Source organism: Erythrolamprus reginae, chromosome 1, assembly GCF_031021105.1.
Source record: "Erythrolamprus reginae isolate rEryReg1 chromosome 1, rEryReg1.hap1, whole genome shotgun sequence".
Classification (NCBI taxonomy): domain Eukaryota; kingdom Metazoa; phylum Chordata; class Lepidosauria; order Squamata; family Dipsadidae; genus Erythrolamprus; species Erythrolamprus reginae.
In genome coordinates this window covers 199,737,145-199,763,442 of record NC_091950.1, presented here as the reverse complement: position 1 = coordinate 199,763,442, position 26,298 = coordinate 199,737,145, and the positions used below count along the sequence as shown (strand labels likewise).

At 39.9% G+C, this 26,298-nt stretch overlaps 1 protein-coding gene across 1 annotated transcript in view; it reads right to left on the bottom strand.

Annotated features, from left to right (window-relative positions):
- The window catches only part of FAM171B (family with sequence similarity 171 member B), a 31,215-nt gene extending 5,767 nt beyond the window's left edge, over positions 1-25,448 (bottom strand). The window contains exons 1-5 of the mRNA XM_070731902.1: positions 25,089-25,448; positions 9,456-9,689; positions 7,594-7,686; positions 5,950-6,108; positions 3,657-3,827 (exon numbers count right to left, since the gene is read on the bottom strand). Coding sequence (XP_070588003.1) covers positions 3,657-3,827; positions 5,950-6,108; positions 7,594-7,686; positions 9,456-9,689; positions 25,089-25,281 — 850 coding nt within the window. The 5' untranslated portion in view covers positions 25,282-25,448. The remainder of the gene's footprint in view (positions 1-3,656; positions 3,828-5,949; positions 6,109-7,593; positions 7,687-9,455; positions 9,690-25,088) is intronic.
- Between the last annotated feature and the right edge of the window lie 850 nt (positions 25,449-26,298).

Sequence of the window (26,298 nt, the reverse complement as noted above, 5' to 3'; positions counted from 1 at the left end):
AAGGCCCTACTGTAAGGCTAATTCACTGCTTACTCCAGAAGTCTGATTCTGTGCTGATCAAAATTGATTCAGCCTTCCATCCTTCCGAGGTTGTTAAAATGAGGACCCAATTTGTTGGGGGCAATAGGCTGACTCTGTAAACTGTTTAGAGAGGGCTTTATATAAGTCTAAGTGCTATTGCTATTAACCACCATCATAAAAAGGGCTGGAAAATTGCTTCTGGCTAGATAGGTGTCATATAGAAACATAGAAACATAGAAGTCTGACGGCAGAAAAAGACCTCATGGTCCATCTAGTCTGCCCTTATACTATTTTCTGTATTTTATCTTAGGATGGATATATGTTTATCCCAGGCATGTTTAAATTCAGTTACTGTGGATTTATCTACCACGTCTGCTGGAAGTTTGTTCCAAGGATCTACTACTCTTTCAGTAAAATAATATTTTCTCATGTTGCTTTTGATCTTTCCCCCAACTAACTTCAGATTGTGTCCCCTTGTTCTTGTGTTCACTTTCCTATTAAAAACACTTCCCTCCTGGACCTTATTTAACCCTTTAATATATTTAAATGTTTCGATCATGTCCCCCCTTTTCCTTCTGTCCTCCAGACTATACAGATTGAGTTCATTAAGTCTTTCCTGATACGTTTTATGCTTAAGACCTTCCACCATTCTTGTAGCCCGTCTTTGGACCCGTTCAATTTTGTCAATATCTTTTTGTAGGTGAGGTCTCCAGAACTGAACACAGTATTCCAAATGTGGTCTCACCAGCATTCTATATAGTGGGATCATAATCTCCCTCTTCCTGCTTGTTATACCTCTAGCTATGCAGCCAAGCATCCTACTTGCTTTCCCTACCGCCTGACTGCACTGTTCACCCATTTTGAGACTGTCAGAAATCACTACCCCTAAATCCTTTTCTTTTGAAGTATTTGCCAACACTGAACTGCCAATACAATACTCAGATTGAGGATTCCTTTTCCCCAAGTGCATTATTTTACATTTGGAAACATTAAACTGCAGTTTCCATTGCTTAGACCATTTATCTAGTAAAGCTAAATCATTTACCATATTACAGACGCCTCCAGGAATATCAACCCTATTGCACACTTTAGAGTCATCGGCAAATAGGCAAACCTTCCCTACCAAACCTTCCCCTATGTCACTCACAAATATATTAAAAAGAATAGGACCCAGAACAGACCCTTGTGGCACACCACTTGTAACCTGACTCTGCTCAGAATACTCGCCATTAACAATAACTCTCTGATGTCTACGCTTCAGCCAGCTGCAAATCCATTGAACTATCCAGGGATTAAGTCCAATCTTCACTAATTTATCTATCAGCTCTTTATGTGGAACCGTATCAAAGGCTTTGCTGAAGTCCAGGTAGGCAATATCCACGGCACCACCTTCATCCAATACCTTTGTAACATAGTCAAAGAAATCAATGAGATTAGTCTGACATGATTTGCCTTCAGTAAAGCCATGCTGATTTGGGTCCAATAAGTTATTGTTTTTTAGGTGCTGATTTATCCTCTTTTTGAGTAGAGTCTCCATCATTTTAACTACAACTGATGTCAAGCTAACTGGCCTGTAGTTACCAGCTTCTTCTCTACTGCCCTTCTTGTGAATAGGCACAACACTGGCCATTCTCCAATCCTCAGGAACTTCTCCTGTTAACAAGGATTGGTTAAACAAATCAGTCAGGGGGGTAGTAATGACAGATCTGAGTTCTTTAAGAACTCTGGGGTGGATGCCATCTGGACCCATTGCCTTATTTATCTTTAATTGTTCAAGTTCTTCTAAGACATCAGCTTCTAAGATCACTGGAGCTGAATCCGTACAGCTGGAAGCAATGCTATATCCCTCTATAGTATTATTTTGTAAGGTGTCTTTTGAGAAAACTGAACAGAAGTAGCTATTGAAATGGTCAGCGATCTCCTTATTCCCATTAATGAATGTATTATTCCCGGTACTAAGCTTCGTGATGCCGCAGTTTTTCTTCTTCTTATCATTAATATATCTGAAGAAGGTTTTATCCCCCTTCTTTACAGATTTGGCAATTTCTTCCTCTTTTGAGGCTTTAGCAGCATATATTATCTGTTTCGCCTCCTTCTGTCTCATTTTATATACCTCCCTATCAGCTATACTTCCAGACTCTTTATACCTCCTATAGGCAGCCTTTTTTTCATTGACTATAGCCCTTACATCATTGCTAAACCATAGCGGTTTCTTCTTCCTTTTACCTTTAGTTATTTGTCTTACATACAGTCCAGTGGCTTTTAAGATGGCCTTTTTTAATACAGTCCACTGGATGCTCGCTCCTGCCATTTTATCCCTCCCCTTTAATTCATTATCTAAATATTCTCCCATTGCATTAAAATTTGTTTTTCTGAAATCCAATACTTTGGTTGCATTATAGGATTGCTCACAATGAGTTTTTACATCAAACCACAAACATAGATGGTCACTGCAACCTAAATTTTCTCCCACCTTGACATCTGAAACCCAATTCCCATTCGTAAAAACTAAATCTAGAATATTCTCCCCTCTAGTTGGTGTCTTAACCAGCTGTGCCAGAGCTGCTCCTGTAAAGGCCTCTACTATATTCTTACTTTTGCATGTAAGGGCACTGGGGATATTCCAGTCAACATCAGGCATGTTGAAATCACCCATAACCACAATATCTCCCTTTACTGCCATTTGGGTAATTTCATCCACCATCTTGTTGTCATATTCCTCGGATTGCCCTGGAGGCCTATAGATCACCCCAATTCTAATGACAGAACCTTCTTTATTTTGCATGTAAATCCAGATTGGTGTCATGTGGCCACATTGCTTAGTGGCAACAATCCTGGAAACCTGGGATATGTGAGGTTTTAAAGTGGAAAGACGCAGGCATCCAAGATAAGGCATGTCGGGCGTCGGTATGGTTGCTGCGGGTGAGTGGGGAGTACTACAGATAGCTGCTAGGGAGCTTGGACAGGTCTTAGGGGGCCTCGAGTAGATTGGTAGAGGTTGTGGGAGGACAGGAAAGGTCTTCAGGCAGGATAGTGCAGTATTTGGGCAGGGGATGCTACACACTATGATCCCTGGGATCTGGTACTCCATAGTGGACTCCTAAAAAAAGGGGGGGGGAGAGGGGGAGAGTTATTTTGTGGGGCATTCTGTAACCATTCCTGCTGGCTTCCTCACTGACTTTGCTTGTGAGAAGCTGCTCAGGAAGGTCACAAATGCCAATCAGGTGATATGCCTCACGACAATATCATAATTGTGAGCTGGGTACCAGAGTGCCTAGATTAGAATAACACGACTATACGGTGCTGCAACAGCGACAACTTTTTTAAAAGGTCATAAGTTTATTTTTTCAACTCTGCCATCGCCTTGAATAAACACTGAACTAATAGGCTTAAACTGAGGTCTATCTGTAGACTGCAATCTATGCTCAAAAAATTGGAAATAAGGATTCTGGATCAGCTGGATTGGCATCTAAGAAAACGTATTTAGGATATGAGTTTCCGGAGAAGGGTGGCATACAAATCTAATAAATCATCATCATCTCAGGTGTTGTTGGGATTTTTTAACAAATAAAGGAAGCTGACAAAGGCTAAGCTTTCTTACAATCATAACCATTTGGCTATTAGAAAGCACTCACCCATTTTCATATCAAAAGACCAGGCAGAGATAGGATCTCCTGCTTTTACCGCACTTGTAGGCAGAAGTGGTAAGGTGATCTGAATGGAGCCATTCACCTGCAGTTCTTTCCCACTCGAAAATATGTTTACACAAATTGCAGCAAGTGGAGTCAGTTCAATACTTCTGAAACCTAAACATACAGAACATTTACTTTTAATGCACTTTTAATTAATTTAAAAGTGTTGATGTACTTTTTCTGATAATGGGAACATATCATAGTTTTGAAGCAGTTTCATAAAATGAGTGCTATTTGCAAGTCGTACATAGGGCTCCATCTTCTATGGGCTCCTGTTAAACTACTATTATAGCTATTTATTGTGAATCTGGAAATATTCCACTTGTGGAGCAGAGGCAAAAGTGCTTCTGCATCATTACTGGATAATTACTGGAAACAGCTTTGTTTTATTTAATATTTTATTACATTCCAGGCATAGATTGTCTGTAAAAAAAGGTGACATTTACCATAGTAGTTGATTAAAGCAAACATATGTGAATTTAAATACAGTACTGTCAAGATTTTAGTACCTTTCTTGAAAGAAGCAGATGGTCTTTCTCCCCTATACTATTTTCTAAACCCACTTTTCCTTTCACTTGTATTTTTCAAATTATCTGATTATCAAATTAAATTGTAGGTAAAACTATCCCACTAAGTAAAAAGAAGTCTGATAACATATGCTCTCATGAGCTTCATTTCACTAAGTTTAAAAATGTGGGCAATATTGAGCTTAACCACCAGATGGAGATTAAAACCAGAAAAGTGCTTACATTTCCAACAATTCATAATTAAATATGGAACCATGTTTTAGAAAACACCCAAACCAAGAGAGAGATTAAGAAGTGACAGATCACATTCACCACCCAGGAAAGAATTGGCAAATGAATAATTCGTACTAAAGTACTTTCCAAGGAATATTGGCATGTGAATACTTGCCAATGCATTAAAATAGCAAAAGGGACCAACCACCAGTTGTGATTTGTAGAGAGTTTTATCTCTGCAGAAATTCAAAAGCCAAACAAGCAGCTAATGTAAATTAGCTAACCTTGATTGAAATAATTGATCTGATACTCCTTTCAAGTCAAATGTCTTAACCTAAGGATATTAGTAACAGTGACTTATATAGGGGATGTCATTTAATATTGTATCAAATAATGTCTCCCTCTGTAAACTTTTGCATCTCATTTGGAAACCAAGGATCCAGCGTATGGAGGAAGAATGGAGGCACACACTGCAAGATGCTTGAAGTCCAGTGTGAGGTTTCCACAGTCTGCGTTGATTTGGGGAGCCATGTCATCTGCTGGTGTTGGCTAAGGGTCTTCATTAAGTCCAGGGTCAGTGCAGCTGTCTACCAGGATATTTTGGAGCACTCTATGCTTCCTTCCGCAGCCGAGCTTTGTGGGGATGTTGACTTCAATTTTCCAGCAGGACTTAGCCCACATTGCCAAAAGCACCAACACCTGGTTCAATGACCGTGGGTTTACTGTGCTTGATGGGCCAGCAAACTCACCTGACCTGAACCCCAAAGGGAATCTATGGGGCATTGCCAAGACAAAGATGAGAGACATGAGACCAAACAAGGCAGAAGAGCTGAAGACCAATATTGAAGCATCCTGGTCTTCCATAACACCTCAGCAGTGCCACAGGCTGATAGCTTCCATGCCATGCCACGTTAACCAAGTATTGAGTACATATTCATGCTTATACTTTTCAGAGGTCCGATATTGTTCTATGTACAATCCTTCTTTTATTGATTGCATGTAATATTCTAATTTTCTGAGATTGTGGATTTGGGGTTTTCATGAGCTGTACATCATAATTATGACAAATCACAGCTTGAACTATCTTGCCTTGTAGGTAATGAATCTCTCTCATATATTAGGTTTCACCTTTTAAGTTGCATTACTGAAATAAATGAATTTTTACATGATATTCTAATTTTTTCAGTTTCATCTGTATTTCATTAAAATTAAAAATAGCATAAAATTTCAAATAGGGATATTGCTGGAAGTTTTGGCTTTGGAACTGTAGCAATCTGTAACGTTGAGTATATCATCATTATGTTTTTTATCAATTTATAGTCTCAAGGATAATGGCTCCTTATGTCCTTATGTCTCCTTAGTATATCAGACAACCATTATTTATCTAGAAGATTACATGCAAGGCCCACAATAAGGGGGTGAATATTGGCACAAAGCTTTTAAAAATGAGGTTAAAAATAATAAACCCTCAAGAATTAATTATCAATCTCACTTACCTGATTTATTTAAAAGAACTCCTGCTGTATAGAAGAAATGCTCCACTTTTAAAAACTGTTGCGGCACTGTAAGATACGCTGTTACATTGGTAATATGGTGGTTCACAGGAAGTTTAATTAAGTATTTTGGGAACTGAATACTTGGCTGAGATTTCGCCTCTGAAAAATAGTTAAAATTTTAAACCAGGAATTTCATAATGCTCTGTTTAAATAATCATATGACCAAATAAGAAATACTTTTAAAAAAAACTCTTTCCAAGAATTACATATACGGTACTTGCAACTATTCTGGAAAAGCGCTATGTGAAAGCAAACATTAGAAAAAGACAAAGCAATGATGTATGCAGTACCCAATTACTAAGGCAATACAAACAACGTTTTCTAAAAATATAACCAAACTTGGTGGGGGGGATGAGTTTCATTTGGATACTCCTTCCTAAGGAAAACATTCTTATTCTGTTTTTGTCATATTTAATCCTAGTTCAGAATGCTCCATTATCATTTTGTACTTTAATTCTAATCTGAAACAAATTTTGACAGGAAAATTAAGAGACAATATTAAACAGCTCAACTCTCTCACACACCCAAAAATCTATTTATTAATATTTAATCAAAGAGACAGATTTGCAATATTAAACAAAATAGAAATGCTTGTTCTTCCAAAGTAACAAATAATATGCATTTAAGTACTGCACTCAAAGGACGTATAATTTGAGTTAGAGAAGATAACAAGTGCAAGATCTTGTTTTGCTCACTATCCAATGCCCATTTTCTTTTCTCTTGAGATATGGCATAAATACTAAAAATACCCCCATTATTCTAAAAAAAGGGAAATGAAGAAATAGAAAAAATAGCAATAGTTAGGTCACCTTTATTTAACAAACAAAACATAGATGAGAGGATATCAGCTGGATTTTCAGCTGTAAAAACAACAATAGTCTTTCATTCTTTTCCCTCAGTATCTTTTTATTTTGTATCTTGCATTTTAGACAGCAAACCTGCAGACGCCGGATTAGTTAAATTTATATGCAGTGACCCATTAACATACCTCATTAGATACAGGAATGGAAAGGAAGAGATGTTGATAAAAATGTGAGAAGGCAGCTTTCAGTCAGCTTTTCCTTCTCTTGACACAGGTAGCACAGAGAGATCCTTCAAGAAGACTATGTCCATCTTCAACACAAATATGTGGGGCAAAACAGGGGCATAAACTCCAGCAGTTCTATAAGCTATTCATTGTGGGTTACCACTGAACTGAAACAATACAACCCATTTTATGTGTGTGTGTGCTGAAGAGAACCAATTCTAGGATTATATTAAAATGAGTATGAAAAAGATAGAAGAGTATGGGACTAGGGTCTCAGATGGTAGTCATCTTTTTTGTGTTTGAAATAGTCATTACCTCTCAACTTAACCTCCATTATTGAGCTGCTAAGAGGATAAAATCTTCTGACCAGCCAATAAATCCACTAATACAAATTAAGCAGTCTGCATTTGCTGTTTTACTAAAATAATTAAAATGGCTCTAATTCTTTGCATCTATTGTTTGCAGGACCTACTTAAAAACACAATGTGACTTCACTATGTGGTTATATCCTAGGAGAACATGGTTTGCAAACCTGGGTATGTTCTGTTCTTACTTACCAGATAATTTCCCAGTGATTAAAACTGTATCATCAAACAGCCATATATTTGCTTGGCTTTGGGGATACAATGAAAGTGTTACAGATGAATATACTGTGGGAGATAAAATAATAATTTATTATTATTTAAGTATGTATTATAACACTGTTGCCCTGAAGAGTAGTAAAACTTGGATGGAATATTATTTGAAAAACATAATGATTATATTGACTTTGATTAAATAAGGCTCAATTCCATGTACATCTATTTAGCAGATTTCAGATACAAGGGATCACCTTTCATTTTGAATAAGATTTCCAAACAAAGGATGCTCGTTAGTTGGTAAAGAAGGATCAGGCAAGAGCTACTTTGCTCGGGGGCTCTACTAAATCAGTTTTTCCCATAATGATTTTTTCTAGGATGATCTTAAGAGTCGTAGTGGTACAGTGGCTAGAATGTATTATTGCAGGCTAATTCTGCTGACTACCAGCAATTTGATCCTCACCAACTCAAGGTTGACTCAATATCCTTCGGAGGTGGTAAAATGAGGATCCAAATTGTTGGGGTCAATATCCTGACTCTGTAAACCGCTTACAGAGGGCCATAAAACACTGTAAAGCGGTATATAAGCCTAAGGGCTGTTGCTATTGTTATTATTGTATGAACCAAGTCCTAAATCTCAACACATTTTTATATTTTCCAATATATTACTCATACACTTGACACATTTTTGCTTTAAAAATAATATAAATGTATAGAGTTTTGTTATAGAAGCCTAACACATTTGACGGTATAGAAGCTTTTATGAATGACATTAACTAAAAATAAAAGTAATGTCAACTAAAATTTAGGAGTACTAGTAGAAATCTGATTTTTACGGACATCAGGATAGGATTTGTTTTCCTTTCTTCTTGCCTTGGGGAGAAGGAAATAGATGATTTATGTCATTTTGAGCATAATTCTTTGTAATTTTGCTAGACATGCTCTTTACCTTTTGGGTGAAGAATATATTTAAGTTTTTTTATTCATATATATCTTAATAAAAAGAAATTGAGGCATCAATACATATAGAAACTTCTTGATACCTTCATTTCCCCTCCGTATATACAGAAAAACATAATAGGGATTGTAATTTTAATTTTACATTTCATCTGCTAAACGTGTTATTTTTTTTGGGGGGGGGAGTATATATGTCCATTTATCATGCGTAATCTCCCATATTATTGTCAACAAAGATTTGACCAGATAATACAACAAGAAATAGAGATCTGAAAAACTGGGTTCGATGGGGAAAGCATTAGCCAATGAATGCAAATTATACAAAAAATGGCAAAAAAAAAGGAGCAAATACATGAAATTATGTACTATGATAAAACGTTTAGTAAAGATGGTAAAAAATAGATTGACAAAATTTGATTGTGCAAAGTCTAGGAGAAAGATAGTGTATCACATGTGCTGTGAGAGATAAATGTTTATTAAAACAACAAATATTTGTGTGTCTACTCATTTTATTATATGGAAGTGAGATTTGGTATGTTAGGAGGAACCAAGGTAAATTTAATGCAGTCAGAATAGACTATTTAAGTGGCATGTATAAAAAATAAAGGAGATTGGGTGAAGATTGAAAGGGAGATGAATATAGAAAAAAAGAAAAATAAGTGACCAGTATAAAATAAATGAATCAAGTGATTTGCTCAATGAAAATAAAAACTGAATCACAGAACAATTTTTTTTAAAAGAAAGTAAATGGGTAGAAACGGGAAAATGGAGAAGGCTAGATGAAAAGCATAGCCCATCTAAAAGAACTACATAAATTATCTTTTAAAAAATTGGTTTTAAAGAAAATATTTTTTAAAAAAATGTTCTTAAACTTGCTTACTTACTTGGCATTCTGTCAGTTTTCCAAGGTAAAGGTGTCAACATGTAACCATCTTTATAAGACACAATGGTTAAACTCAGGCCTAGTTGATAGGGAACCTGTATCAATACTGCTCCATTCTTTTCAGTTAGAGTAGAATTTGCTTTAGTATAGTTGACAAAGATGTCCACAACAGCTTGTTGTAGGTACTGGTGACTGATTATATCATTAACTTGAACTTTCAGGGTAAACATAGGTACTATAAGAAAAGAAAAGAAAAGAGCAATCTCAATTATTTTAGTTAAATTCCAGCATTTTTTTTTTTTTTTAAAAAGAGTGAGTCTTTGATTTCTTGGAGATGCATTTTTGAACATCTAGGAAACTATTTGCAGGTTTTATGACTTGAAAGAAAGCAAAACATGATCCATAGTAACTGGATTGCTAAGAGGTCTACAGAGAAATAGATACAGTGCTACCTCTACCTAAGAACGCCTCTATTTAATAACTTTTCTAGATAAGAACCGGGTGTTCAAGATTTTTTTGCCTCTTCTTACGAACCATTTTCTACTTAAGAACCTGAGCCTGGAAAAATTTTCTAGGAAATTTGAGAGCGGCACAAAGGCCTGGCCAGTTTCCTGCCATTCGCCCTGGGTTTCTCTCTCTGGCGCAGTGTATGGGAGGCAGCCTCACGCTGGAGGTATGGGAGGCGCGTGCTCCTTTTCTCCACTTCTTTATTTTTAACCCTTAAAGTTTTGGATTTTTTTTATTCCCCTCGCCTCACCTTCTTCCTTCGGGAGCGACTGTCCTCCTCTTCTTCTTCCTCCTCCTCCTCCCACCCAAATTCCGAGCTTTTATTTCTTTCCTAATGGGTTTGCACGCATTATTTTCTTTTACATTGATTCCTATGGGAAAAATTGCTTCTACTTACAAACTTTTCTACTTAAGAACCTGGTCACGGAACGAATTAAGCTCTTAAGTAGATACCGCTGTATTTGCATTTTCTTACTTATATCCCATAAAATGTGCACTGATTTTGAAGATCCATAAGGATGACTCATGCATATTCCCACCAAGTGAAAAAGTGAACAGAAAGATAGAAGAGGGGAAAGTGAGAATGAGCTATGGCATAAAACCACTACAAAGATCCTCTGCATAATTATACGAGGTACATAGTGGAGGGAATAGAATAAATACATTTCACCATGCAAGAATGGCAACAGATCTTCTGTTGACTAAATAGCCACTTTCTGAATTTCCTGTCCTTTTGTTCCCCTTTTAAATTTAAAAAAGGTTCTTTTAAATCTTTCTGTCACCAACTTCTTCTCTCTTTCTCTCTCTCTACATGTAGTCTGGTATCTTCCGTCCCAGGTGACTCCAATCTTCAAAAAAACAATCCAGCCATTTGTGGCTACCGCAGCTAGGATGATAACATCATCCTTCATCGCCAAGAGGTCTGTGCCAGCTCCCTGGGCGTGTGGCCACCCCTCCAGCAGGTGTCTCTCTTCTCCCCCAACCCTCCAGGATGGTTCTGACTCAGCTCCAATTGTGCCAGCGACTCTGTGTCACCATGGTACTGGCCCCCCCTTTACAAAATACTGTATATCAGTGGTGGGTTGCAAAATTTTTTACCACTGGTTCATGCACGCTTGCAAGCAAGCGTGCACAGAAGCATCCCAGGCGGGTGGGCGGAGCCTTAAATTGCCAGCACTACTGGTTCTAAGAACTGGTCCAGCCCGAGAGCAACCCACCACTGCTGTATACCCTTGGTAATGGATATGAGATTCTTGGGGTGGACTGTACTGATAGCCTCCCAATTACAACTGGTTTTTCATTGTCTGTTTCAAATTAAAGCAAAGGTAAACAAATAATACCTTATGTCCAATCCCCAAAGTTACAGCTGCTACAGTGAGGTAATGTGATCGAAATTTGGGCATTTGGCAGCTTGCCCTCACTTATTGGTTGCTACAACTATCTCCACATCTCTGCTCTTTTGGTCCCCCAGATTTCATAGTCTCTGTTGCCCTGCACTCTGCTGCTTTGTGCCTTTGCTGTCTTTTTGTTCTCGCTGATCAAGCATATACAGACTGGCTCTTCACAAGCAACTACTGACTTCATAAGGTCTTCTCCCAAAATGACATCATCATCATCATCATCATCATCATCATCATTATTATTATTATTATTATTATTATTATTATTATTTGTATGCTGCCCTTCTCCGGAGACTCAGGGCTATTTCCTCATAATATTACAGAATTATATGTGGCTAACAGATTGCCTCATGAAGGACCATAGTAGGTATGCCTAAGTAGCAGTGAACACCAGAAGATGGACAAGATCTGATATGTTGATGAAGTAAGGAAGGACAAAGCTAAGATGCCTTGGCGTACAGGGCAATGAAGTAAATTGGGGCTTTGCATTGTGCTGCTGGGCCACAATGGGTGGGGTTTCATGCTGTAGTGCTGGGCCCCTTGCATGCCATCTAGTCACATTTCCAATAATGAGGGTAGAAAGATGCATGGAAGGGGAAACACAGCTGTTACTTTCAATGGACATTTTCAAGCATTGGAAGATAATCCTTCTTGGTCATTCTTTGTCCAGTGAACCAAGTGGACCTGATTTTTGCAGCTTTATTTGAAAAGAAACCATCACAAAAACAACATAAATGATAGAAAAAACCTGCTCTTTCTAATGAAATAAAAATGAAGATGATTGAAGGTGAGAAAACAGACATTTCTGTTTCATCACCTTCAATCATCTTCATTAGAAAGAGTACTTTTTTCCTATCGCTCTCTGTTTTCTCATCTTCAGTCATCTTCATTTTTATTTCATTAGAAAGAGCACTTTTTTCTATCATGTGTGTTGTTTTTGTGATGGTTTCTTTTCAAATGAGGCTTCAATTTCATCTGGTCCACTTGATAAAGAGTGGCCCTTCTTGGAAAAGCAGCCGAGTCCAGGTATTGTACTGATTATTTGTTGTAGAACTAAGAAAACTTGCACTTATGTTTCCCAGTTCACTACAGAGCTTAATGGAAGTCTTTAGGACAGTCTCTTCTCATCCTGATTCCCTCACAGATTTGCTGATGGGGCCATAAAATAAAAGGATATTCTACTTCTCTACCTTGAGTTTCAAGAAGAAATACAGAACACAAATGCAATAAATAATTAATCTATTCAAGACTTTGAAGTTCACTAGCACACATTATTGTGCAAAGCAGCTTCCATTTTATCTCTATACTAGCAAGCACTCAGTTCTCTTCAGAAACAAACTAAGTGCTTTTTGCTTATTTATTAGTGCTACTTATTAATGTAATCAATAATGGGTGAATGCATATTAAAAGGATATATATGTTTCAAGGTTCCTCAGTGGAGACAGCAATGGATTTCTGGATGCTATGCCTTCAGATATGATTGATTACCATTTGAATTCCTGTCAATGAAGGCTGGCTCGTATGTTTTCTACAGCTAATGCAAAGACAGAGTACTTATAGCAATAACTTTAGTTTTGCTTATAAACAAGTTCAAGATTCTGAATTCCTTTAATACACGTGAAGGCAGTCTCTCCTGTAACAACCCATTCATGCTTCTTTGTATGAAACAGTGCTTATTTAGAAATCTCACTTCCTCAGGTCCTAATAACTGGATATCATCCTCTTCACAGCTGTTTAGTGACCTAGTTTTGCTCAATATTCTCAAATATAGGACTATATGGCTATCACATAAAAGCTTCAGTTACATAGATATATGCTTAATGACAAGGACTAAACTGTAAAGGAATTACTATCAATTAAATATACATGTTTGGGATATAAAATGCTTATGTTTTGGTTTTCAAATACAAAAACAAAAAAGGAATGCTTACATTTTTCAAAGTCTGTTTTTTCTTCTCAAGATTACTTCCTAAATACAAATAGACTCTTGAATTTTATATTTGAATTGGTCCATTTTTCACTATATGCATTTTGAATACCCTTTTCCTAAATTCTTATTTGCCAGTAATTTCCAAAAGTAAGTTAAATTAATCTTTCTTTGGTCTAGGAAATACACGAATTTGAAAATAATACACAATCCTTCCTTTAAAATCACCATATTTTTCAGTATATAAAATGCACTCCCCCATCCCAAAAAGTGGATGGAAATGTATGTGCATCTTATAGAGTTAATATTGCCAAAGCCCCACCCGCCAGCCCATACCTTTCGGCCCCTGCCTCCCAGCAATTTGCCTCCCTGCAGCAAACAGTCTGGTCAGCTTCAGCACAGCTTGATTTAGTCGGAGCAGCTGAGGTTGGATTGGCCTTCTAGAATACTGCCTATCAGCTGTTCCAGGCTGTGGGGATTGCCGCCCATCGCCAAACTTGATAAATTTACTTGAGAGTCTAAGGACAAAAACCATTTCAAACAGCCAATTTTTCTATCACCAGACCTTCACCTCTTAAGCAGGACTTAAAATGCAGATTCTGGGGCCTCAATAAGTTTGAAACCTTTGCTAGAGTCATTTGTGGTCAGGAAGGAGTGAGAGTGGTGAAAAGAGACATTTGGAGCATATGGAGGAAAGCCCGTGTCTCCTTTGCAGCATTTGGCGCTCCTATATCATTAGTTGATAAAAGTAATTACATACCATGATACCTGCCCCTGGAAATCGGGGGGGGGGGGAATGGATGGGGAGACAAAGAGAAGCGCAAGGTGGTGGAAAGCTATGTGAGGCTCTGGAAGGCAAGCTGCAATGATAAGCAAAATAAATCAACTTCATGAGCTGTCAAAAATGGCAGTTGCTACGGACTGCCGTTCAGATTGCTGGAAATAAAGAGGACTGATAAGCACAACAGAATGTCATTAGAGCTGGCAGGGCTGAGGACTAGAAGTGTGTCTTAACAAGGCCTTGTTTCCACTGTTTGACAGGCTGATGAGAATCTGCCACTCAATGGCACGGAACGGGCTAGCATAGGGAGGAAAGCCCGTGTCTCCTTTGCAGCATCCCCATGAGGGGTTTCTCATTTGCCAAGTCCAGTCTCCTCCACCTGGTACAGTCATTGTGCTCTTAAGATCTTTTGTCATAATACAACTATTGTAGTCGGACTGTCAATAGCCCTGCCATACCTCTGAAATAAGATTAAACTGCTAAATCCAAATACCTCAAAGAAGCAATTCTTTTGATCTCTAACATATCAGACTGACAAAAACAAAAAAGGCACAGTATTTTAGATCAGTGGTCTCCAACCTTGGCAACTTTAACTCCCAGAGTTCTTCAGCCCGCAAAACTGGCTGAGGAATTCTGGCAGCTGAAATCCACAAATTGCCAAGGTTGGAGACTACTGTTTTAGATCACATTAAGTCCTATCATAGACCGTCTTTCTGCATCATTTCGATCAGGAGATACAGGTAGTTCTCAACTTATGACCACAATTGAGCCCAAAATGTAAGTAAAGTGAGACATTTGTTAAGTGAGTTATGCCCCATTTTATGATCTTTCTTGCCACAGTTGTTAAGTGAATCACTGCAGTTGATTAGTTAGTAATGCGATTGTTAAGTGAATCTGACTTCCCCACTGACATTTCTTGCCAAAAGATCACAAAAATGGATGGCATGACCTTGGGACGTGGCAACAGTCATAAATATGAACCAGTTATCAAGTGTCTGAATTTTGATCATGTGATCATAAGGATGCTGCAAAGTTCATCACTGTGAAAAAGTCACCTAAGATGCCCCACCTCTGACCTCAAAAAGGCTGAGGCTCAGGCCTGGAACTCTGTGGTCAGCCTGCAGTCCATTCTTATATTACAACCCCTATAAAAATAAGTACAGTATTTGTCGCATGAGCTATAGTTTCCTGAACCCTAATCCTAATCCTGAACCATAATCTAAATTTCTCAATTTGAAAATGCTAACCTATGGCATAAGCAGCCGTGTTTGTTTGTGTGTGTACGTGTGTGTACGTGTGTGTGTGTGTATGTAAGAACATATCTGCATCAAAGGTGTATGGAGATTCTCTTCCTCGGTACTCAATTAGTCCAGAATTTTTTTTACTGCCTTTTCACTTTGCCTTATTTCAAAAATTTCTGATGTGCTGTATCCTTCAGATTTTACCAGAAGTTATCTCCAATATGCATTTCCATCTTAGTTGCTAAGGATCTCGGAGCCCCCATATGCAGGGTGATTTACTTGTCATAGCTGAATGAACACAATCATTTTCCATGTCTCACTCATGCTATTTCCTGCTCAGACCTATTAGGGATAGGAGAGGTGCGCTGACCTATAAAGAAGAAATCTGTTATGTCAAAGATACCAGTCTTCTCACTACATTAATTCAGCATGCACAGTATCACAGAAGGCCAACAATAAAAATAGCTCACCCAGGTAGGACAACTCAGAGAGAAGCTGTGCCTCTCTGTGTGAGTCTGTCACAGGTCTGGAGATGGGCCAGGCACATAAGTACAGATTGTAAGTAGAAGATGGGAGTAGGAGCTCTGTTTCTCTTGGGAAAATGTTGCTGTAGGAGAAAGAATGGCTAATGTGCTGCCACTACTGCAGGCGTGTCAAACTGGCGGCCCATGGACAGGATGCATCATATACAGGCCGTACCTACCCTGGCTGGGCAAAGGCAAAAAACGTCACGATACATCATTTAATGCAATTGAGTTTGACACCCATGCAATATAGTCTTTAAAAAACAACACAGTTAACTGTGGGAAGAACTGTCATTTGTATTTAAGTGTACTATGCATGTTCTGTGCATTTTTAAATTCATAATGACTACTTCAAGAAAGAGGACATCTAAACTGATTACCATTTACATTCAAATATTAATTCCAAAACTTAGTTAAGTGGGTCTGTTTTAACTTTTCAGTGCATGAATCCTATTTTAAATTAATAGGATTGTTTTTACCTATGTATTACTGGAAACGGCCATGAGCAAGTCATATTATGAATAAAAGGCTTTGCCTTTTTGATGGATTCCAAAAATTAAGGCTACTCCCTTTTAGCACTAATGGTGTCACCTGGTTGGCTAATGAAGCAGCTGCATGAAAATAACCAAACTCGGAGAGTATTAAGGACTCCACAGTTCAAACTTCAGCTACAAATACTCTTTTCTATTCCACATAATGCTGGCCTTCTAAATAAATTATAATTAGTATAGTGGTAAAGTACAATGCTTTGTATCAACCAAGTCAATAGCAACCGAGTCTACGGAGAGGAGAGGCATACAAATCTAATAAATGTGGCAGAGATGTGGCAGACAGAAGTTAATAATAATAATAATAATAATAATAATAATAATAATAATAATAATAATAATAATAATAATTTAAAAAAACCTACTTTGGGCTAAAATTATACAATACAGTACACTATAAAAATAGAAAGTCTCATATTTTTATTCTATCTGAATTGTTTAACATCAAAATTTCTCCATGATGAACAACAACTGGTGACTATTAATTTTCATTATTTATTGAATTGTATGGAAGCTTACAAAAGACACAGAGGGCAATCTTTAGCCTTGTTATTCGGGATTATAGTAAATAATATTGATCCAACTTTATTTTTTAGTTCATCTAATGCATTCAAATTCCATATCAAAAGAACAGCATTTACCTCCTTCCAGACCTCTGTTGGAAGTATATTGAATAATTCTGCTACAAACCTTTTCCTTTAGACCTCACTTCCAATCTGCCTCCTAAAATGGTACAGACCATCCTGACAACTGGACCCATGTCTATTAGGTTTGCAGATAAGTGCATTTCCACATGCCTGTTCCTTAATACTATTCTAACTAAAGTACTGAAAACCGTATTTTTAACATACAAGCACATTTTCCCCGAACATAGAGCATATACAGCATTATCAAGATGCATAAAATCATGATTTTTATGCATTTGTAGATGTGACAGGAAGAAAACTGACTCATCTAAGCTGCGTATTTATTGGACAATAGAGATGATTTAACCAGCAAGTACTGGAAAATATAACAGCATACGTGTCACTGGAAGGCAAAATCATAAAACAGCGTCTCGCTTATTTTGACCATGTCATGCAGGGGAATTCACTGCAGAAATCAATTATGTTTGGAAGAATTAGTATTAAAAAGTCATCCATCAAACAACACAGTAGCTGGCCACCATCAAAGCTGACACCAGCCAGAACATAGAGCAACTCAAAGTAATGAAAGATTGGAAGATGTAGAGAGACAAGCCCAGTGATGGGATTGAAAAAAATTAGCAACCGGTTCACTGCCCGATTGCTGGATGGGCATGGCCAAGGGGGTGTGGCCTACTTGGCTTCCTGCACCATGGTGAGGGAGTGTTTTCACCCTCCCCAGGCTCCAGGGGCTTTCCTCGACCCTCCAGGAGGGTGAAAGCGGCCTCTCCCAACCACCGGAGGAGCTCCTGAGGCTGGGAATAAGCTCATTTCCAGACTTCCCATAGACCTGTTTTCCAACTTCCCAGAGCCTGCACTTACCTGGCATCCAAAATGGGCTGCATAGAGACTCCTGGGAGGGGAGGGGTGGGCGGAGTCAGCCTGTGCTTGGAACAACCAGTTTGGCGAACCAGATTAAAATTAACATCCTGTTCATTTAAACTGGTCCAAACCAGCTGAATCCCACCCCTAGACATGCCCCACAGAATAGTCAAGCTTCAGACATAATGAATGGATATGATCATCATCATCTTCTTCAAGTGCATCTATCTAGTGATATCCATTTTAGCTGTGGCTAAAACAAATAGTTTTATCTGTCGAAGCAGCAGCAAATAAACCTATTCCAGTTCAATTCAAGTCTGAACATATCTCTTGGATTAGTAAAGTAGTGTTGGGCGAACCGAACCTGCACAATTCGGGTCCGTACCGAATTTTGTGGTGTTCAGCATGCCAGACACGAACCCGAATTTTTTAAAAAATGTGTGCTTCGGTTTGGCATTCGTGCCAAACACTGCGAAAGCCACCGCCCGGCTGTCCTCTGCTGAGAAGAGGAGGAGGAGCTGGGCGCCGGTGGCAGCGGAAGAAGGAGAACACCGGGGAGCTGTCGGCTGGCCGGGAGGCACAAAAGGAACTGGGGGATCCCATGAAGAGATTCCAAGGGCGGAGCTTTGACATCATGTATACCGGCAGGTTGCTAAGGACACGAAGGTGATCACTTCCTGGATTCCATCCTCCTTCCATTATTCTAGTGCCGCCCCCAGAATCCAGGAAGTGATCACCTTGGCGTCCTTAGCAACCTGCCGGTATACGTGATGTCAAATCCCAACGTTTTTTATTTTAACGGATTTTTTATTTTTATTTATTTTTACGAAAAAGGACACCGCAGCGGCGGCGCAAGCAAAGGGAGGTCCCTTCACGTAAAAATTTAAAAAAAAAATTTATGTGAAAGGACCTCCCTTTGCTTGCGCCGCCGCTGCGGCGTCCTTTTTCATAAAAATAAAAATAAATAAAAATAAAAAATCCGTTAAAATAAAAAATGTTGGGATTCCGGGGCTGGAGCTTTGACGTCACGTATACCGGCAGGTTGCTAAGGACGCCAAGGTGATCACTTCCTGGATTCTGGGGGCGGCACTAAAATAATGGAGAGAGGATGGAATCCAGGAAGTGATCAACTTGGCGTCCTTAGCAACCTGCCGGTATACGTGACGTCAAAGCTCCGGCCCCGGAATCCCAACGTTTTTTATTTTAACGGATTTTTAATTTTTATTTATTTTTATTTTTACGAAAAAGGACGCCGCAGCGGCGGCGCAAGCAAAGGGAGGTCCTTTCACATAAAAATATATTTTTTTAATTTCAATTGGGCAGTGAACCAGTTATATTTTTATGTGAAAGGACCTCCCTTTGCTTGCGGCGCCGCTGCAGCGTCCTTTTTTGTAAAAATATAAATAAAAAAATAAAAAATCCGTTAAAATAAAAAACGATGGGATTCCGGGAGCAGAGCTTTGATGCCATGGACCGTTCAGGTTCGGACAAACTTTGCGTAAAGTTCATCCAAACTCGAACACCGTTGGGTTCGCCCATCACTATTAGTAAGATTCATATGCTAGTTGGGGACCATCTGTATAAGGGACAAATGTGATGAAACAACAGAAGCTTCTGAGCATTATGCTGAAAGCAAATTTCAATAAATTGGATTGTATTACGGCCATATGCTCTTTGTTTACATCAATGTCAGTCAACCTTAACAGCTTTAAACTTGTGGACTTCAACTCATCCAAGGACATGGGGTGAGGTATCATCAGTACGCTGATGATACCCAGCTTTACATCTCCACCCCATGCCCAGTCAACGAAGCAGTGGAAGTGATGTGCCGGTGCCTGGAGGCTGTTGGGGCCTGGATGGGTGTCAACAGACTCAAACTCAACCCGGATAAGACGGAGTGGCTGTGGGTTTTGCCTCCCAAGGACAATTCCATCTGTCCGTCCATTACCTTGGGGGGGGGGATTATTGACCCCCTCGGAGAGGGTCCGCAACTTGGGCGTCCTCCTCGATCCACAGCTCACATTAGAGAACCATCTTTCAGCTGTGGCGAGGGGGGCGTTTGCCCAGGTTCGCCTGGTGCACCAGTTGCGGCCCTATCTGGACCGGGACTCATTGCTCACAGTCACTCATGCCCTCATCACCTCGAGGTTCGACTACTGTAATGCTCTCTACATGGGGCTACCTTTGAAAAGTGTTCGGAAACTTCAGATCGTGTAGAATGTAGCTGCGAGAGCAGTCATGGGTTTACCTAGGTATGCCCATGTTTCACCATCACTCCGCAGTCTGCATTGGCTGCCGATCAATTTCCGGTCACAATTCAAAGTGTTGGTTATGACCTTTAAAGCCCTTCATGGCACTGGACCAGAATATCTCCGAGACCGCCTCCTGCCTCACGAATCCCAGCGACCGATTAGGTCCCACAGAGTGGGCCTTCTCCGGGTCCCGTCAACTAAACAATGTCGGTTGGCGGGCCCCAGGGGAAGAGCCTTCTCTGTGGCGGCACCGACTCTCTGGAACCAACTCCCCACAGAGATTAGAACTGCCCCTACTCTCCCTGCCTTCCGTAAACTCCTTAAAACCCACCTCTGCCGTCAGGCATGGGGGAATTGAAACACCTTCCCCGGGCATGTTTAATTTATGCATGGTATGTTTGTGTGTGCGTCTGTTAGTATATGGGGTTCTTTTAAATCTTGTATAAATTTTAAAGTTATCTGGATTATTTATGATTTGTTCTATCTTGTTGTGAGCCGCCCAGAGTCTTCGGAGAGGGGCGGCATACAAATCTAAATAATAAATAAATAAATAAATAAATAAATAAATAAATAAATTCCCAGAATTTCCCAATCCACACTGCAAAATGTTTGCAAAAAGCAAGATCTGAGTATATAAAATAGCTAGGAAACAAACATGGCTGGGACTATAATTATTTCCTACAGTTATATGCTGTAATTAAGTACAAATACACATTTTTTTAAAAAATCACTTAAAGTTGAAGTGATAAAAAATACACAAAACATATACATGCCATCTCATGAAATGGTTGTTTCCATGTCAAAGCTGATACAAGGCCATTTCCCCCTCCATCCTCCCAAATAATCACATTCCAAATTCAGAATTCTGAGAAATAAGACCAGGTTTGTTCCAAATTCTAAAACTCAGTTGAACTTATAGTCTTGATATAAAGTGCAAGCTTGCTGATTTCTCAGTCTTCCTCCCCACTTTGATGGCTTATGAGCTGCACAATACCATGGACACTGTTGTTAGTGCTAACCAGTGGTGGGTTGCTATTGGCTTGCACTGGTTGCGGTGAACCAGTAGTGGCAGTGGCAGGAGGCTCCACCCACTCACCTGGACATCAAAAACACTCTGTGTATATGCAAAGTGCCCGCACGCTGCCATTCCCGAATTGGTAGCAAAGGTAAGTAGAACTCACTACTGGTGTTAACTTATCAAAATTCATAAACCTTTCAAAGAACACTCTTCCTATCGATATTCCATATCTTACACAGTATTAATTATATCTGCAAAAAAAAAAAATGAGTTTGACACCCCTGGTCTAGCGTCTATAATTCCTTGGTGTGGAAAACGAGGGAGAGCCACAGCCTGGACAACTGCAAGCAAGAGGAATGGCAAGTGACTCCAAAAAAAATGAAATAATATACAGTAGAACCCCGACTTACGAGACTAATTGGTTCCGGAAGGAGGCTCGTAAGTCGGAACACTCGTATGACGAAACATTGTTTCCCATAGGAAACAATGTAAAGTCAATTAATCCGTGCAACAACAAAAAAAAACCGCTGCCGCCGAACGCGGAAGTTAGCGTTCGGCTTCTGGAGACAGCTGCGAAGCGGCGCGGGTGTTTTAAAACGTCGCAGCCGGCCTGGGGGGTTCGGGGGCTTCCCCCTGAGCCCCCCAGGCCGGCTGCCACGTTTTAAAACACGCGTGCCGCTTCGCAGCTGTCTCCTGAAGCCGAACGCTAACTTCCGCGTTCGGCTTCAGGAGACGTTAGCGTTCGGCTTCAGGAGACAGCTCCTTGGCGCTCGTATCCCGAATGTGAGCTCGGGAGGCGAACAAAAATGTTGCTCCCCTCCCAGCTCTTATCTCGAGTAGCTCGTAAGTAGAGCTGCTCGTATGTCGAGGTTCCACTGTATTTCTTTTGATCTAGAGCTGTGGTTCTCAACTTTTCTAATGCTGTTATCCCTTAATACAGTTCCTCATGTTGAGGTGATCCCCAACCATACAGCAAGCAAGTAAATAAACACAAAATATATAAGCTCCATGGTCTTCTGCTTTCTAGTGGCCAGTGCACATGCATGCACTAGAAACTGGAAGATAATCTTCCCTGCACACACATGCTCCCATTTTGGCACTCTGCGCCAAAAAGGTTCACCAACATTGAACTAGCCTATACTAAATACACAACTTGTTTTTTAAAAAATCCCTTTTTATGACCCTGTAATCTCTTAAATTGGGGTAGGGACACCATCTTAGAATTACTATTTATAATCAGAGATAACTACAGAATCCAAGAATTGACTTTTTTTTTCTGCTTAAAGATAATGTACCAAACACCTGCTGGTGAATTAATTCAGGCACTACTCATGAAACTTAAAAGCTAAGTCCATTTTAATAAATAATGTATATGTGATAAAATATTTAGAGAGCAAAGTTGATATTTACATGAAGGCAAACTAATTTGTAGAAAATGTTTTTTTCCAACTTTGTTCACTGAATTTTTCACAGAAAAGCAAATATGAGGACAAAGAACACAGTGAACTAAGCATCAATCTTATACAATACTTACAGATTCAATTTTCTTACAAAAGAATTTAAGAGAAAGTCATTACTTTCAAAAATCTCAAATTATAATTAAGAGAAATATACTGATATTTATTATTTTAACACAATAACCAATTACTACGGAATAACTCCACATAATCAAGAAATCCTGCTCAAAGTCCATGCAATTAAAATGTAGGAAGTATTTAATTCTTATATCAGCTTTCCCAAACTATCCAGGTGGTTGGCCTAAATATACCATCATACCAATTAATCATATCACTATATTTTTCAAATGGATACTGTTTAACTAGAGTCACATTTCCACAAAGAAGAAATGTATTTTGTACTCTCTCATCAGGGAGACATTCAAGCTACACTGAATTAATATGATGATGCTTGAAGACATAAATTAGATCCAAGATATACTTACTTTTAAGGCACAATTACCTTACAAACTAAAGAACACTTTCAAATGGCATACAGAATATATTGCAAAGCCACCACTTATCCTTAAAAGGATAACACGAAATGATATAATATTTGAAGACTTAAGAAAAAAGGAGCCAGCAAAGGACACTCTGCTTAGGAAGAGAGAAAAAACCTTTTTGTATCATTAAAAATTATAGGCAATGTCACAAACTAATACTTCTTTTGTAAATTAAACCATAAATTAAACCATGAAAAATGCAGTCACAGATCACTGGATGGGATTCGGCAGGTTCTGATCAGTTCTGGATAAATTTTCAGCATTTTGGAGAACCTGTAAATACTACCTCTGACTGGCTCTATCCCCATCTATTTCCTGCCTCCCAAGTCCCAGCTCATCAGGAGGAAATGGGGATTTTGCAGTATCCCTCCCCTGGAGTGGGGTGGGAATGGAGATTTTATAATGTCTTTCTCATACCACGCCCACCAAGCCACACAGAGAGAACCAGTAGTAAAAAAAAATGAATCCCACATTGGCTACACTCATGGCTGGATGTGTCATACATGGCATTATTTGAACCAAATAAAGCAGAAAATGGAGTTGCTCAATATTCAAATTCTAGCACTTGGACTAATGTAGAATTGTAAATGTTTAGATATATACTGAATACATACTGCATGTGCACATATGGAAAAACAAAACACAATTTTAATATGCAAAAAAAAAATTCAAAACCCTCTTTTGCTTAAATGATGGACCCCATCCTACCAATCTGTCACATCTTGTATACATAAGAATACAGTATTTTCCTTTCTGTGGTTACAGGGGAATTGTGAAAGACAATCAAGCCGCCATATGTCAAAGGGAGCTGCTTTCATATTCACTTTAAAGTAGAACTCTTCTGGAGCTATTAAAACTCCCCTCCCATTGGGAAAGGAAGAGCAACTGGAGGGCTAATTCACACCTCCCAAGAGGCAAGGAAGATGCTTCATTAGGCACACAGTGGTGAAGACCCTTCCCCAGCAACCGTATCCATAAATAACAAGTGACACATGTGGTCCAATGTAATCCCCCTGAGAATAGAGGAGGCTGCCAGACTTAAAGGAAAAGCTGAGGCATCAAAGGGAAGGCACCTACCTACTACCTGGGGAAAAGCTGTCTGCAGCCACAAATTGAAGGGGGGATGGAAGCAAGCTAAAGGGAGGGGGGGTTACCAGAGAAGAGATAAAAGTAAGGTGGCAGATATTTTTTTAAAAAAGAGGCAGATAACATTCTCCAGACAGGGAGCATTTTGGGACCAGAGGTGGTTTTATGCTACACCACCATTACAATCTTCCCCACAGGAACCTCATTTCTCTAGGGATGGGGAGTTTCTTCTTCTAAAAATCGCATAATCTTTTGATGAAGATGGCCCCTTCATTTTCCCCTCCTCTTGTCTTTTCTTTTTAACTGAAAAAAAAAAAGAATTCTAGGTCCTGGCCATTACCAGTCTACCTGAAGACGAGGGGAAAAATGGGGCCGAGATGGCCGCCAAAAATCCCATCAGAAAACAAGGAGGGCACTTTTACACCATTGCGGGAGAGGGGAAGGAGGCAGAGTATTTTCGGCCCGGAGGGCCCCGGGAACGAGTAGATGCTCTCTTTCTCTACTCCTCTGCGAGCCCCGCGCCTCCACCCAGCCTTCCAACCGCCAGGCAGCCGTCCGCCATCCGAAAGAGGAAAGCCAAGTCCTTACAGGGTGAAAAAAGGAGCGCGAACTGCTCTTTGCTGAGAAATATAATGAAGAGAAGAGGGAAGGACCGAAGCAGATTGAAAGGAAGAATGGCTGGAAGCAGGGAGAGGAGAAGCATCATTCCCAGGTGCCCCGAGCGCCGAGAGATTCAATGGGACGCCGAGAATGCCATTCAAACCAAAGCCAAATGCTGGCGGCGTTTGAGTGGCAGGGGAAGAAAACCTTTGCCAACCGGCCAGGGCCGAAAAGAGGGACCCCTACCTGGAGCAGCCATGGAAGAAGACGGGGTCGACAAGCCGGTTCGCTGCTGAGGATGCCTGGTTAAGCCGGCGGCGTCCGTGGCGGCCGCGGTTCCCGGCCGGCTCTTCAGCAGCAAGAGGAGGCAACAAAACGTCGCCGCGGCGGCCAATCCCAGCAGCGAGGAGGTCGGCGGGCGCCCGCGAATCCCAGGCATGGCGGCCAGCCGGAGGGCAGCGGAGGCATATTGCGGGCGAGAAAGAGCGGCCGAACGGCGGGAGCGTAGCCGCCCGGCCGCAGCTGAGCCGCCCGCGACGCGAAGGAAGCAGCTCCCGACTCTTTCACCCCGCGCCGGGGGCAGGAGGCGGCTCTCCTGCAACCACGTGACACGGAGGGAGGCGGCGAGAGGGATCCCTGAGGGGATTGTTTTCATCGACCGTCACCTGTTCGTCGTTATATTTGGGGAGGTGCCCCGGTCCTGGAGGCCGCATGCTGCCTTCCAGATGGTTTCCAAGTCAACAACCAGTATATAGTTCAAGGCGACACCTGAACCTGGAAATTGTAGTGTCTGGAAAGCTCCACTTAGATTTGGGGTCTGATTTGAGGCAGCCTGCTGTTATTTTTCTTACCGAGTATCTTGTGTCCAATTGTCTTTTTTTTCTTCCTATCTTATATATTCTCTTCCTTTCATATATCCTCTCCTCTAAGTCCACTCTCACCCCCATTTATATTATCACATGTCTATTTTTCTTCCTACGTATTTGTGTATTGGACAAATGAATAAATGGAAATAAATAATAAATAAAAAATGGTACCTAGGTATCCCTCCCTTGCCAAGATGCATACATGCTTCAAGCGAGTAAGGTTTGGGGGGCATCAAACTCAGGCATGGAACATATACTGGTTTCATAACATTTTAAGATGGAATTCCATTGGAACTATAATCAAGCAATAGATTATGTTTGCCCATATGTGTTTTATCCTAGCTATTGGAGCTAACTCTGATGCAAAACCAGGTCCAAGTATAGATCCTGTTAACACATTCACATGAAAGGCGGCATTTGCAAAAAAATGAATCACCACAACACCAACAGTTGATGACATCATTATGACACAACCCTGAAGATTCAAATATGCTGTGACTCACAAAAAATTACATCTAGTTCCAGATAGCTTGCAGCTAGCATTTTTTGACATTGGTGTGGCATAAAATGTGGATTGGATTCGCCTGACA